This window comes from Elaeis guineensis, chromosome 11, assembly GCF_000442705.2.
Source record: "Elaeis guineensis isolate ETL-2024a chromosome 11, EG11, whole genome shotgun sequence".
NCBI classification, from domain to species: Eukaryota; Viridiplantae; Streptophyta; class Magnoliopsida; order Arecales; family Arecaceae; genus Elaeis; species Elaeis guineensis.
The window spans coordinates 100,689,659-100,704,522 of record NC_026003.2 but is presented as its reverse complement, the minus strand read 5'-3'; the positions used below and the strand labels follow the sequence as shown (position 1 = coordinate 100,704,522).

General features: G+C 36.7%; 2 protein-coding genes across 3 annotated transcripts; one reads left to right on the top strand and one right to left on the bottom strand.

Annotated features, from left to right (window-relative positions):
* The first annotated feature begins 1,551 nt into the window (after window positions 1–1,551).
* Window positions 1,552–2,628, top strand: LOC140852510 (uncharacterized). The gene has a single exon (XM_073245795.1). It carries the CDS (start codon window positions 1,612–1,614, stop codon window positions 2,473–2,475), a length of 864 nt encoding a protein of 287 aa, XP_073101896.1. The 5' UTR covers window positions 1,552–1,611; the 3' UTR covers window positions 2,476–2,628.
* A 7,304-nt stretch (window positions 2,629–9,932) lies between these two features.
* On the bottom strand, window positions 9,933–14,623 carry LOC105034120 (dehydrodolichyl diphosphate synthase CPT3). 2 transcript variants are annotated; one of them, XM_010909156.3, is made up of 2 exons: window positions 14,333–14,623; window positions 9,933–10,932 (listed from the first exon to the last, which is right to left on the bottom strand). In XM_010909156.3, the coding sequence occupies exon 2, from the start codon at window positions 10,917–10,919 to the stop codon at window positions 10,053–10,055; it is 867 nt and encodes a 288-aa protein (XP_010907458.1). In that variant the 5' UTR covers window positions 10,920–10,932; window positions 14,333–14,623; the 3' UTR covers window positions 9,933–10,052. The 2 variants fall into 2 exon arrangements, with proteins under 2 accessions (XP_010907458.1, XP_010907460.1); XM_010909158.3 differs by having other exon boundaries at window positions 9,933–10,928.
* Window positions 14,624–14,864: the final 241 nt, after the last annotated feature.

Genomic DNA, 14,864 nt, shown 5'->3' with positions numbered 1-14,864 from the left:
AAAAAGACATGTATTTCTCCTTCTAAACAAAAAAGATGTATAATATATATGATCTTTGCATATGTCTATGCGCATTTTTAATTTAACAAATCTAGAATTAACTAAAGAACAAAGAAAGGCATGAGTTTGCATATGCCAAATGCCGGTTAGACAAGATTACCTCTAGTTCCTCCTTCTGGCCAAGTTAGCTCCAACGAGTACGCTAACACATAGCACAGCAAAGATACCTAAGGTGCATAGACACATGAACGTCATATCATGCAAGTGCCTCTCATACATCTCCATGTTTGATATACATCCGTACTATATTAGATCAAGAAACAAAATGGCAAAAATGGTTGAACTTACTACAATTTCTTCATATTATTTTTTAAAACATCAAAGGTTGTGTAATTTAATCTAGATGGGTTGGCTAAATCACTTACTGAACTCAATTTCAAGTAATCAATTCAATCCAAAACTACTTGGTGATCCAACTTAATAATTTGGTTGAGTTTTTTTGTTAAATCATGATTCGACTTAAGTAAATTTTATTAATTATTTTCAATTTCTATTACATGTACCTAAGTTATAATATATTTATATTTTCTATATATTTTTAAATTATTTATGTGTATTTTGTGTTACTCACAACTTTATTTATTATTATTTATAGTAATATCTTATTCACTTATTTTTGCATCAATATGGGGTTTAAGTCACCCAAAACACTGTTCACTCAAATCTAAATGAATTGAGGGCACATTTGGGTTGGGGGAGTTGAACTTAAAATAAAAATGAGAATGAGTGACTTCAATTAATTCCAACTATTTGATTAAAAAGAATCTTATTCTTATTTCGATTTCGATTTCAAAAAATAATAGAAATATCCTAATCTCCTAAAATTTAATTTTTATTTTTTTAATATTAAATATTATTTTTATAATAATTTTTATCGTGAATCAAATATATCGAAAAATATGATCATTTAGATTTTAATTTTAATCACAAATCAAATGCATCTTGAGTTTCAATACAAGCTGCTTCATCCTCACTGCCGCATTGAAGCCAACCGCATGCATAAGAAAGGTATTGCGTGCTGCTTTGTTGTGCAGGGAAGAACCAAGCATAAAGCACTACACAATTAATTGTGAGCATGTGCAAAAAAAAAAAAAAAAATCCACTTTTTTTCTATAAATCCACTATTGGATCAAAGCACTCCGAGCTCCATCATTCATCCACTTGCACAGCTCTCAAAGCAAGCAGTGGATGGTCCAATGGTGGATTCGCGCCGAGAAACGTGAATCCTTTTGTCGCACCACGAAGGATACACCCCCGACCCCTGTGGAAGCGTAAAAGCAAGCTGCCTTGGAAAGCGAGTGGCCAAATTCGAGCGAATCCCACTAAACAAGGTGAGAAAATAAGCTGGTGACACATTGGCACCAAGTGTCAACAAAAGCAGCTACCATCCAACGTCCTGCGAGTCCTCATTTCACACGGCTTTGAACCTCTCGAAAACAACGTGCATTATGGCCTCGGATTTCGTCTGGTAGCCATGCAAAAAGCCCCATAAATACCCCCCCTCTCCCCCATTACCTTGCCATCGATCCCTCACTCCACTCCTTGACTACCATGGCTAGTCGTAGAAGCACTAGGCTTTTGGCTTTCGCCTTCATTGTCCTCCTCAGCGTCGGGCTCACCTCTGCCGCTAGATCCCTCACCGGAATCAGTGGTGGAGGTGGCGGTGGAAGTGGTGGTGGTGGTGGCGGCGGCTATGGCGGTGCTTCTGGGTCTGGTTACGGTGAGGGATATGGTGAAGGATACGGTGAGGGAGTTGGTGGAGGATACGGTGAGGGTGGCGGAGGTGGCGGAGGTGGTGGACGAGGCGGTGGTGGCGAAGGGTCGGGCTCTGGGTCTGGGTATGGCTCTGGTTCGGGCTATGGATCCGGTGCTGGAGGTGAACACGGTGGAGGCTACGGGAAGGGTGGAGGTGGTGGTGGTGGAGGCGGCTCCGGCGGAGAGCACGGAGGCGAAGGCTCAGGCTATGGGTCCGGGTATGGCTCTGGTTCGGGCTATGGGTCCGGTGCTGGAGGTGAACACGGTGGAGGCTACGGGAAGGGTGGAGGTGGTGGTGGTGGAGGCGGCTCCGGCGGAGGGCATGGAGGCGAAGGCTCGGGCTATGGGTCCGGGTATGGCTCTGGTTCGGGCTATGGGTCCGGTGCTGGAGGTGAATATGGTGGAGGCTATGGGAAGGGTGGAGGTGGTGGTGGTGGAAGTGGCTCCGGCGGAGGGCACGGAAGCGGGAGTGGGTCGGGATATGGCTCTGGAGGTGGTTCTGGGTATGGTGCCGGTGGTGGCCATGGCGGAGGCTATGGCAGTGGCGGTGGTGGTGGAGGTGGCGGCGGGTCGGGCAGCGGCTCCGGCTCCGGCTCCGGCTATGGACATGGTTACGGTTCCGGCTATGGCAGTGGCGGGGGCGGGAATGGACACTACTAAAGCAAAATCCCCACCCTATAATATCCTTGCATAATAGGTCCATAATGCTCTCTCGATGTACGTAGTTTAGAATAAATTTGCGCTTTTATGCCTGTTAGTGTAGGGAAGGGCGGCCTTCTCGCTTGCATATTAAATAAAGAAAAGTTTATAGTATGCCTCTTTTTGTTGTTGGGTAAATTAATATAGTGGTATTCGGTACTTAACCTTTCCATATGATTTAAAAAGCAACGCCTTCTGATGGGGAATAATTTCTCGTACCAAAGAAAGTGACACATGCCCATCAACATGAGTTCAAAATGCACTCAAAGCTCTGAAGAAACTCAAGTTGCAAAGATTTTTTTTTTGGGATGTATCAAAAAAAAAAAATGTTGGAAAAATCTAGAGGTTCCTGAAAGCTCCAGAATCTAGCACTTCAAATAGTTTTACATATGTCGTGAAAATTCCTAGACACTTATGGTAGCAAGACTTTTACTAAAATATTGTTCAAACTAAACTACCAAATGGATCACAAGAGACATCATCCTGTTCACTTTTATTACTAGCCTAACTCTATAATTAGAAGGGGGTTCTCATTTGTGACGCAAGCCTCCCCTATACTAGATTGAATACTAAGTGTTGTTCAGTCACTTTTTTTTTAATTTCTAGGTCTCTTTCCATGTACTTTCCCTAGTTTTAAGGGCTGGGTCCTAAATTGCCAGGAACATGCCACTAGCCTAATCAAGAATTGACTAAGGGGAAAGACTGAGTCAGCCATAAGAGAGTATTCTAAGTTAATGATCTATCATGAGTGGCAACGAGCAGTGGCTGTTAGCTACGATCATCCTGCTACACCAACCAAAGTGATGTCTAGAAATGGATTGGACCAAAAATAAAGTTAGTCTAAAAATCAAGATATTGTAAACTAACCATACAATTGATTGTACTTTTTAAAAATTAAACAAAATAAAACTGGTTACGGGTTCAAAATGATCCAGAAATTTCAAAAAACAACGCAGGATTTGGGAGTGTCCTAGTTCTCTCTCTCCTTCCACTAGCTATTCTATTTTACTTTATATAGGATCATAGGGCAACCCTTAGTGATTTGCATCTCTATATTACTGTAGACAGTACTATTGGAATGGAAAAATTTTAAACAAGCTGATTGACATGATTTGACCTGAAGCATGAAACACTTGACAAAAACCTAAATACCAAACAAGAATTATGCTATTATGCTCCATGTTGTTTTCTGAAGGCATGTCGTGCTTCAACATTATTGCACCAAGTTAATTAATTGACCAAACTTTTGATAGAATCTACGCTCTACGCTAAGCTAATGACTTCGATCACTCCGAATTTGATTTTTTAACTACAGGATTGGGCCTCCCACATAGCCCATACCTAAGTACAGAGTTCAGTCCCATAGGGTATAGCCCCTTTTTTTTTGCTTTTTTTTACAGAATCCAAGGATAAAAACAATCTAGAGAACAACAAATGACAATACAACCTTTCTTTATACAATTCTTTGTAAAACTTTAAAGCTTTTGGTACCGTTGGAAAAAGAGTGAGCGCGAAAGGAATAGAGGAAGTTTTGTGCAAATGCTATTCAATATCAATCTTCATATGGTAGTTAACTAATGTGAAGATAAATAGGAGAGTTAGCGCCTAGTAAACTTCTTGATTTGAATAAAATTTATCTTTGAAAAATGTTATGTAATGACATTTGGTAAATTTAGAAACAATTGTATTAAATTTGGTTATAAAATTTTACATTAATTTGAATCCTTTACTTTTACTACTGCTCTAATTTTGCATAATCCATCTTAAAATCAAAAATTTCAGGCACGCTTTGCATGTTCTATGAGTCAAATTCTGTAAGGAATGCAGCCGTTTGTCGCATATCCACTCATGCTACTAGATCAGGGTGGGATAATTAACACCACCATTGTTACTATGACACCATCCTTGTGATCCCTCATTATGCCCATTTAATTTTGTGTTTATTATTGCTCATGACAGCTTACACCGAGGCCAGCAAGGATCAACGGCGCAGCATAATCAAATTGCAGTATAAGTCCCACTTCTGTCCTGGGTCCTTTTAGGTTTTTTGTCAATTAATACAGACATACTGTACAATTCTGGTATTATACAGTGCTCAATCCTTCATCTCACAGGCCGTCATGGGAAGTTTACATCCAGCCAAGGGGCCTCTACACGGCAGCGATGGCTCCGATATAAGGAGCAACATTTGTTCTCAGATTTTGCTTGAGAATAATATTTTTCTTCCGAAATCGAAAGATCATGTTGTGGAAATGCATGATCTTGGATATACTAATTAATTTGCTTGCCCTTCTAATCTAAGATGTACATATGCTTCTGTGTTGTTTCTCTTTTTCTCCTCCAGGAAACGCACATAGATGCAATACCATCATCTATAATTTCTGAGGAAACCATCCATACCCAACATTTGTCCACACCTTTTTTTTATGGCACTGTAGTTACTTCTTGTTGGTCAAACATTTCAGCAGTGTTGTTGCTCCATCTCATCAGATGCCAATGTTTATAAAGGTATAGCAACTCCTATAGCCTGTTGTCCAAAACCTAGATTATAGAAAGAATAAACATGTGCTGATTGACTAAAGGTATTAAGATATAGCTAAGAACAATGTTCACTTGCGACCTCAACCTTAAAGCCAAGATATTATATTAAATGATTTGAACCTAAAATAAATTTTGCCTTATAGAAAGAAAAAGCAATTGATAATAACAATAATAATAACAACAACAGCAATAATAGCAATAATAATAATAATAATAACAGCAGCAGTAATAACAACAACAAGGCAGTACAAATGAATTGGCATATGCCTATTGAAAATAATAGAACTATCATGATACAGAAGTTTTTTTTTTTTTTTTTGATGAAATGCGGAAGAAGGTCCTTCCCCCACATAATTGATTAATTTATGATGAGTATACGTACAAAAGTGGATAAAATCAAGAGATACAAGGAGAAAGGAAGTAAGAACTTAAGATGGAGGGTGATCTGCTGTAACAATATCCTTCGGTCATTTTTTTCAGTCATTTAAATAGATGAAAACAGTTGAGGATTGTTTGTAGAACAAAATCTGAGTGTCTGCTCCTCTTTTCAGTTCCAAGATCTGATATTCAGAAGATTGAAATCATATAGTATTTTAAGCACTAGGTCCTACTAATGAATTTTGATTTTCGAGCATCTGGTTCTGTCACTGTCTTGAAGTTTCATGTTTTCTTAACATGATATTTTTGTGCACGTTGTGGGAACCTTCTCTGATTCTAACACTGTCGGTTGGTAAATCCTTTAAAATAGGAAGGTTTAGCCTTTGTAAATGTGATTTCATTGTATATCCATCCCTCCTTATCATCTATCCAATTTTGGTAGCTTGTAGATCAGTTCACAAAATGAGTGAAAGCCTCGAGATTAATTGTCTGATGTCCTCTATCTCTTCATTTCTGGTTCAATCTTCCGTAGAAAATGACCCTTCTTATCAGTGCTAAATTACATAGTGCCTCACAACGAAAAATTCTATTATTACGCTCAGTCCAAAAACACCAAAGAGGGATTGCCGCTACTGTGTCCATGGACTTCTAAGATATGTTGATAATGCATGCTGCCTCCCTGAGTGCCATAGATCATGAATTTCTTTTGGAGGTATTAGATTGAGTAGGAGGTGTTTCCACACTTCCCTACCATATGAGCATTCCAAAAGAAGATGTTGAGAGGTTTTGCTCGCAATACCACATAAGGGGCATCTACTCGATCCCTATATTCCTTTTTTGTTGATAAGTTCTCAGGTTAAGATCCTATTTTTATAGCAGAACCAACTAAAAATTTTGCACTTCTTTGGAATAAGGAGTTTTCAAATGATTATAACAAAGTGCGAAATTGCTCCATCGTGTATCAAAAATTTATAACATCATGATACAGATAGCTGTTGTTTGAGATAAAAATCTAACTCCTGTAGTCTTCACGAATTTTTGAAAATTGAATTTGATTAAAAATAGTCAAAAGATTTCAGTATTCTATGATGGCCGCTGAAATCATAACACAGAAGTCACATGTTAAATCACCTAATTCCTTGCTGAAAGACTATTACCTTCACCGAACCAAGAATCTTGAGAAAAAGTATGAGGACTTATTTGGTTCAGTGAAAAAATTTTCTTCTCAGGAAGTAACTTCCTGAGAAGTTACTCCTTAAGAATAAAATTTTGATATGTTTGGTTGACCATGAGAAAATGACTTACTGCAGAATAGTTTATGTTTGGTTGAGCATCTATTTTTTTAAAAAAACTATGTAAAATATCTATTATACCCTTAATAGATATAAGATCATATGTATCTTTTTACTCCTAAACTTTATATAAATATTAATATTATATTTATATTAATATAAAAATTAATATATGATAATATAATATAAGACTATAATAATTTATTATGTTAATATAATACTAATATATATTAATATTTTAATATAATAAATTTATTAATATAGATATAAATATAATATTATATTAATATAAATATTATATTAATATTAATAAAAAATATTATATTAGTATAAATATGAATATATAATAAATATTATAATATTAATATTATATTTATATAAATATTAAGATAATATTAATATTATATTATATCACAATTTGGTATTTTATCCTAACCATCCATTAATATTTTATAAAATCTTAGCCGTTGATCTAAAAGGATATTTTGAGAAAAAAAAGTATAGCACCGCTTCCCATCCCATGAGAAGTGCCAAAATCCACCTCTCCCATGGTTTCCAGTTCCTATGAAATGTGAGAAATGATTTTTTATGAAAAGAATTTTTTTCACTCTTTCTTCTCTTAAAACTCTAACCAAATAAGAAGCTCTCTAACTATTTTTCAGAAAGTGCCTCTTTCCTCCTCCACTTTCCGTGCACCAAACAATTCCTAATATCTTTTCTTTTTCAAATTTAAACCTCTTTATCATAGACACCATCCTCAAAACAGCGATGCTAGCGCAAAATTGCAATGTTAGCATTGTATTCATTTTAAGATAGATACAGGATGTTCTCCTCCGTATGATACACTGGTTTGAGCAATCTATCTCTCCTTGAATCAACCGATACCATTAAAAGAATTAATAGTTTATTTCTTTCTATTGATACTAAATAAATTAAAGGAGAGAAATAATATCTAACACAATCTATGATCCGTTGTTTCATGTCCTTGTGTTTTGATAGTCAAACCATCAGGTTAATCATTGAATGGATCTATTTTGGTCCAATGCATCAGAAAACTACTGAAGACTCAGGATTATCGAAACAAAATTATCAAGATATTTCAAAAAAAAAAAAAAAAACTCGGATTTGGGAGTGTCCTAGTTCTCTCTTCTTCCACTAACTATTCTGTTTTTCTTCAAACAGGATCATCGGGCCAACTCTTAGTGATTTGCATCTCTACATTACTGTAGACAGCATTATCGAAACGGGAAAATTATAAACAAGATTTACATAATCTCCGCTGAAGCATAAGATAGATAATAACTAAAACCTAAAAACCAAACAAGCATATTATGCGTCATTTCGTTGCCTGAAGCTAAGCACTACGTTAAGCTAATGACTTGAGTCCAAATTTGACTTTAACTACGGGCTTGGGCCACATGCAAAACCCAGACAAAAAGTTCAGAGTTCAAGGCCCTTTTTTTGTGAACTGGGCTGCAGTTTGGCTCCCTAAGAAAGCACATTGTTGGGATTTCGCTTCAATCAAGGTAATGTTCTCTCTGAATTAGCGCAGATTCTGATGGACTTTGTGGGAGTGGGATTCAGTCAGAATAATCGCCTGGATGTGTAAAAGATTTGGCGACCACATGTTTCAGGTCATTGTCTGTTTCGTTGTATCCATTTTCTTTCTTTCTGTTTCTGGCTTGTACCCAAACCAAAAAAAAAAGCTATTTTTTCCTGCAAGTCTTTGTAAAAACCTTGGAACTTTTGGTAGCTTTGTGCAAATGCTATTCAACATCAATTTTAAATGATGGTTAACTCATTTTAAGTGAAACAGGAGAGTTAGGATTTAGTAAATTTCTTGACTTGAATAAAGTTTATCTTGGAAAAAAGTTATGAACGACATTTTATAAAATTTAGAAAAATTGGATTAAATTTGGTTATAGAATTATAACATTCGAAATTTTCTAGATGCTTGAATTTTACCACTGCCTATTATTTTGCATAATCGATCTGGAAATTGAAAATCTCATATAGGATTTTCATGTGCCATGAGTCAAATCTTGTAGAATGTGTGGCCGCCTGTCGCATGCCAGCTCATGTTAGTAGGTTAAGGCTTGATACTCGACACAACCACCATTGATATGGCGCCATGGGGTCTCTCTAATCTTTCCTCGTGCTCGCTTAATTGGGTGTTATTATTGCTCGTGACACCTCATGTCAAGGCAAATAAGGATCATAAGCGTAGCATAATCAACTTCAAGCAGCACAAGTCTTACTTCTATCTTGGGTCCTTCTAGGTTTTTTTATTAAGATGGACGTACCATACAACTCCGGTATTATATAATGCTCAATTCACTCATCTCAAAAGCCACCATGGGAATTTTACAGCCAGCCAGGGAACCTCAACACAACAGTGATGGCTTCAATACAAGAAGCAATATTTGTTCTCTAATTATGTTCGAGAACTACATTTTTCTTGTGAAATTGAAAGACCAAGTTGTGAAAGTACATAATCTTAGATATGCTAATTGATTTGCTTGCCCTTCAAAGGAGTACATACACTTCTACATTATTTCTCTTTCAATAAGTGTACATAGATGTGACACCATCATTTAGAATTTCTGAGAAAACCATCCATGCCCAACATTTGTCGACTCTTTTTTTTTTTTTTTTTTTTTTTTTTTTTTTTTTTTTTTTTTTTTTTTTTTTTTTTTTATGGCGCTCTAGTTATTTCTGGTTGGTCAAGCTTTTCAGTGGTGCTTTTGCCCCATCTGATCATATGCCAATGTTCATCAAGGTACAGCAACTTCTATAGTCTGTTGTCCAAAACCTAAAGTATAGAATGAATAACAGTATGCTGATTGAGTGAAGGCATAGCTAAGAACAATGTTCACCTGTGACCTTGACCTTTAAAACCAAGATACTGTATTAACTGATTTGAACCAAAAATAAATTTAGCCTTACAAAAAGTTAAAGCAGCCAATACCAATGACAACAACAATGACAGCAATAGCAGCAACAACAATAACATCATCGGTAGCAACTTAGCAAAAAAGAACGGACATATGCCAATGGAAAACCATAGAACCATTATGACACAGTAAGTAACATGTCAAATCACCTAATTCCTTGCTGAAAGAGCATTAACTTCACCAAAACCAAGAATTTTCAAGATTTCAAATTTCAAGCTCTTTATCACGAGTACCATCCACAAAACAATCATGATAGCACAAAATTGCTATGATAGCATTGTGTTCATTTTAAAACAGATAAAGCTCATATTGTTACAACACATGTGAATCTAATGAAATATGGTACAACTTCTAAAGCTAAACATCATAGATGTCAATCTTCCTTTTTGCTTGAACTTCTCCTTCGTTCTAGATAAGGGTAGACCCTCTGGTATTCTATAATGGCCCAGACCAAGTGCCTAAAAGAGAACTCTGGCCATAAAGGGGCTGGATTTTGCAAGTGGCTAAAGGTAGTTTGCCAAAGAAGGAAATTACTAAGCCGTGTCTCACCCGATGTCCTAATCACGATATCAGGACCAGGACAATCAGATGTGTAAAAGTGCTGCTCCAAATCAGCAACTAAAATCACACTATCCATTTTATCTGCCCGCACTAATTCATCTTTATAACCATTACTATACCCTTTCCGTATTTTGTCCCTCCGTTCTACACATGATTCTTCAACAGCATGCATAATCTCATTCGTCGATGTGTAGGCCACACATACTGAAAACACTGGTCCCATGTTCCCGGCAGTAATTGCCATTGCTTTTTCAGCGGCTAACCTTACAGGCTCACTCAAAAGACATAGGTTTCCCCAAAAATTAATCCTAACTTTGTATTTGTTCACAATGCTCTCTTCCTTTAGCAATTCATCGATCTTTTCTTTCATTAAATCCATCAATGACTGAACCTCACTAGGTTGTCGTTTAAAATTGTCAATACTGAAAGCATATACAGTCACATACTTCACACGCATCTCAAAACAGTATTGGAGAACAGATGTAAGAGCTGTGAAACCGACCTTGTGACCACTATCCTGTTTAAGACTCCTCTTGGCATATCTACGATTTCCATCCATGATAAACGCAATATGGTGAGGCATTGGACCCAAAGAGAGAACAGAAAAGAGACATTTACGTAGAAAGCACCATACACCACCAAGGGGATTGGATATAATGCTTCCACGGTGCTTCTCCATTGCCAAATCCTACCTATACATATTCAGGTCATGTCATTAGTATAATTAGAAGGAAAAGACATCCAAGAACTGATCCATTATAGACTTTGGAATGGTATCAATAACTACAACCAATCTCAGAGCAACAAAACTACCAGCAACTACGAGAACAACAACAATAGCAACAATGACAGTCTCTTTTGTTCCCTTCTTTACTTTAGATAAGAAAAATATCATAAATTTGAGGATGCAAAATCAACACATAATGCACTCTTCTGATTTTATTTTCGAACAATCTTATAGACCATTAATAATTGTTAGTGTCTGAAAGTCACATGGTTCATACACTTCCTAATATAGCTTCCTCCACCCATGCAAGCAGCAACTATAACAAACAAAAAGATTTACATGTCTATACGCATTATTGCCTCGACTATTTGAAGGTAAATCACTCAATATCATAAATTCATTTCTTATAAGTTTATCACATACTACTTATGTTAATTTATTCCACCAAACATACGAGGCATAACTTCTAAAAACAATTAAGAGCAAGATGCATGGCACCTTCCTTGCACAAGGCAGTGAGAAATTAAATTTTACTATGGCATTAAAATTAGAAGAGCTTGTCATACAAACCAGAAATTTCCACATTTCCAAAAATAAGATTTAAGAAAGATCCTATCCATTAGATTTCTTTTTAAGAGTCATTTATCTGTAAACTTATTTGTATGAAAACTAGTGGCCATACCATCAGAAGCTCAGACTCTGTGTACAAAATGATAAGTTCCTACAAAATAGTCATGCAAGGATGTCACCGTCATGAGATAATAGATTCTTGCTGAGATTCCGTTAATCATGAACTGTGAAGGTCACCATACTACATAGAAATGTGACAAGAGTTCAGTAAACTTCTGGTAATAACCTAGCCTCTCGATAATATCTTATGGTAAGCAGTTTAGAAACGCAAAAGATAGGCACTCATGGCATCACCAGGCTAGTGCTTTCAACATGTCCAGCAGAGCATTTGTAAACTCGCTATTCATATATCTGAAAGACACTGCAGAGTGTATGTTGTTCCTACCAGACAACACATCAGAAAAGGTGCAGAAAATAAACTTGTCGCTATGAACAGGAATTTGGGGGAGTGTTGTATCATTTGTCTTTCCAAGAAAAATGTTTTATTCCCAATTAAACCAAAAATTATGCTCTAACTCAAGTTTTTTTTTAGGAACCTTCATAGTAGTAAAAGCGCTCCCCATGTTTTAAAAAGGGAACAAGCAATGGGAGAAGCATAAGGCATGCTGTCAAATGTCTAAATTGTATGTTGAAACTATAACCCAGCTTCCACTTTCATTACATTCAAGGAAAGATTCAAATAGCAAAAAATTCATTGCTCTGGTGACTACAGGTTTGAGCTTGGAAGATGACATATAAATATTATCCAATATGTTAGTAGATGATTCAATGCACAGTTTTTGATATTCTCTTAAATCTAAACTTTGTTTGCAGCTAGATAATATTTGAATACACGCATCAAGGTTTTTTCCTCTGTCATTGTTTTGGCTAGCTCTGTGGGTTTATGCATAAATGGTTGAAAAAATATGGGCGTTCAAGCTATAGTTATCTACCATGAAAAATAACTTTGAATGATAAGAAACTTCACCAAGGCGCATGAAGTAATACCAATGAAACTGATGAACCTCTGCAAACTAACAGAAGTTTTTCATACTTGTGTTTCTTTATCAGACAGTAGTTGAATGACCAAACAACCACCAAATAAAATGCTTTCATTTTTTATTCATATAAAAAAATTATACATAAAGTAAGATAAAGAAATGTTTTTAGATGCTCAAAGCCTGAGATATGAATGATAGATCTTTTCTGCAAGCTGTTGCAAAAATATATGCAGTTGTTACATAATTAGTTCTTTATGCCATTTTGCTTCAGTTTTAATATTGGTATATTCTTTTATTCAAGCAAGCCTAGACACAATATTGTCCATGAATGGGAGGACAACTGGACCCTTAAAGTGCTGAGGTAAGTCAGCTATTTATACCTAAACATAATTCTAAAATTGTAAATGAAGGTCCATTGGCAGGGCTGCTTCAAAATATTGTGGAATATGGGAGCTATAGAAGGATGACCACCTCAAGGAAAATCTGAAAGCCCTAATTTATAATTAATTGACACAAAAAAGAATATATTTGAATAATGATTGATAGATATTAATAATATCAACTGGAAACTATATATCAAGTTATAATAATATTTCAAAAATGGACCACATGACAACCTAGGTGCTCTTTTCATGCAGGTTGGCTACCCAAACACCTTCCTAGCCTACTCAGTCTACATGTGTGGCCTGACCGGGCGGGACTTTAGCTCTTGGCCCTACAAGCAAGCCTCCTATATTAGGTTAATTTTATTTAACATCATCCTGGATGATTTTGCATTATCATAAATGGACTGAGAAACCTCCACTTAATGCTGCTGCCCTATTGTTTTAGAGACTTGCAAATATAACCAATTGCAAATGCAGTTGTTCTTTACAATAGACATGTTGTAAGCCGTTATTGCATTGCGCAACAACAAAAATTTGTACTTTGACACAGCAACTAATTATTGTTTCGATTCAAATGATAAAAAATTCAAATTTTGGATTTTCCTTTTGATTATTTCCTTTTGTTTGGGTTCGTTAAACCCTTTCTCCTTGGGTTACAGAGGAAACTTCAGGCACTCAACCACTAGGCCCCCTGCACTATTGAAATTCTGGGCTACTGTTACCCTGTTAATTGAAACAACTTATAATTATGGGAGCTTGACTATAATAGCTCAATTAGGTTGTGGGTGGAACGAACAGGGTAACAATGCTTGACTCTGAACGTACAAGGTTTACCCGGCAACTCCAGGAAGCTCTCCTATGCAAAATAGGAGTAGCTTGAGCAATCTATCTCTCTTTGAGTCAACCAATGTATTAAAAGGATTAATAGTTAGTTTCTTTCTATTGATACTAAATAAAGAAGGAGAAAAAATATCGAAGACAATCTATGATCCATAACTTCTTATCCTTGTGTTTTGATATTCAAACCATCAGCTTAATCATTCAATGGATCTATTTTGCTCCAATGCAGCAGAAAACTACTCAAAACGCGAGGTATCAATGAATAAAATCCCATCCATCGAAACACATGAACAAACAGAAATTCATATGAGTAACCATACAAAATTCATCTAAAATCCATGTAAAGAGACTACTCAATATCGATATGAAATAATACATTAGAAACAAGAAGAAAGCTTCGATTTTGCGGGCCGGTTCGCAAAAAAAACTATGGATTGTGTCAGAAAAACAGATCACACGAGTCAAAAACAGGAGATTGAAAAGGCGGAGTGCGGAAAAAAGATCGAAGCCATGGCGGGGATGGACGTACCTCGATCTCTAAGAGAAGAGGGAGAAAAGCCTTGGACGGGGCGGCGGTCGCTGGGCGGCGGCGAAGAAGGGAGTAGATGAAGCGAGAGCGGCGCCAGCGTGCTTGGACGGTTCCACGTGCTTTTCAGTTTTCGATGGGTGAAAGCTGTGGACGTGTATTGGGCGGAGCGGCGGCGCACGAGGCTGCAGATGATCGACGCGTGGCTCAGCGCCGACGCTGATGCCTGCAGATCAGCGCAGCAATCGCTCCTGTAAGAGGTTGCGCATGCGCCGGGCGGGGTTTTTTTTATTATTTTTTTAGGGTTTAGGTGGAAGTAAGCCACTACCGACAATTCTATTGAGACGGAGAAATACTGTACAAAAAATTAAAAAAATATATAAAAAAAATACAAATGTGTCTCAATATAAAATCAGTGTGCAAACAAAGACGCACATCTCGTGCATATAATATATCATATAGTACGATGCATTATATGCACCATCTATCATACGATGAACGGCTATATACAGACACGCACGGTATGCATCTCAGA

Coding starts and splice junctions, on each gene's coding strand:
- LOC140852510 (XM_073245795.1), top strand. CDS start 1,612: ATGGCTAGTCGTAGAAGCACTAGGCTTTTGGCTTTCGCCTTCATTGTC.
- LOC105034120 (XM_010909156.3), bottom strand. CDS start 10,919: ATGGAGAAGCACCGTGGAAGCATTATATCCAATCCCCTTGGTGGTGTA.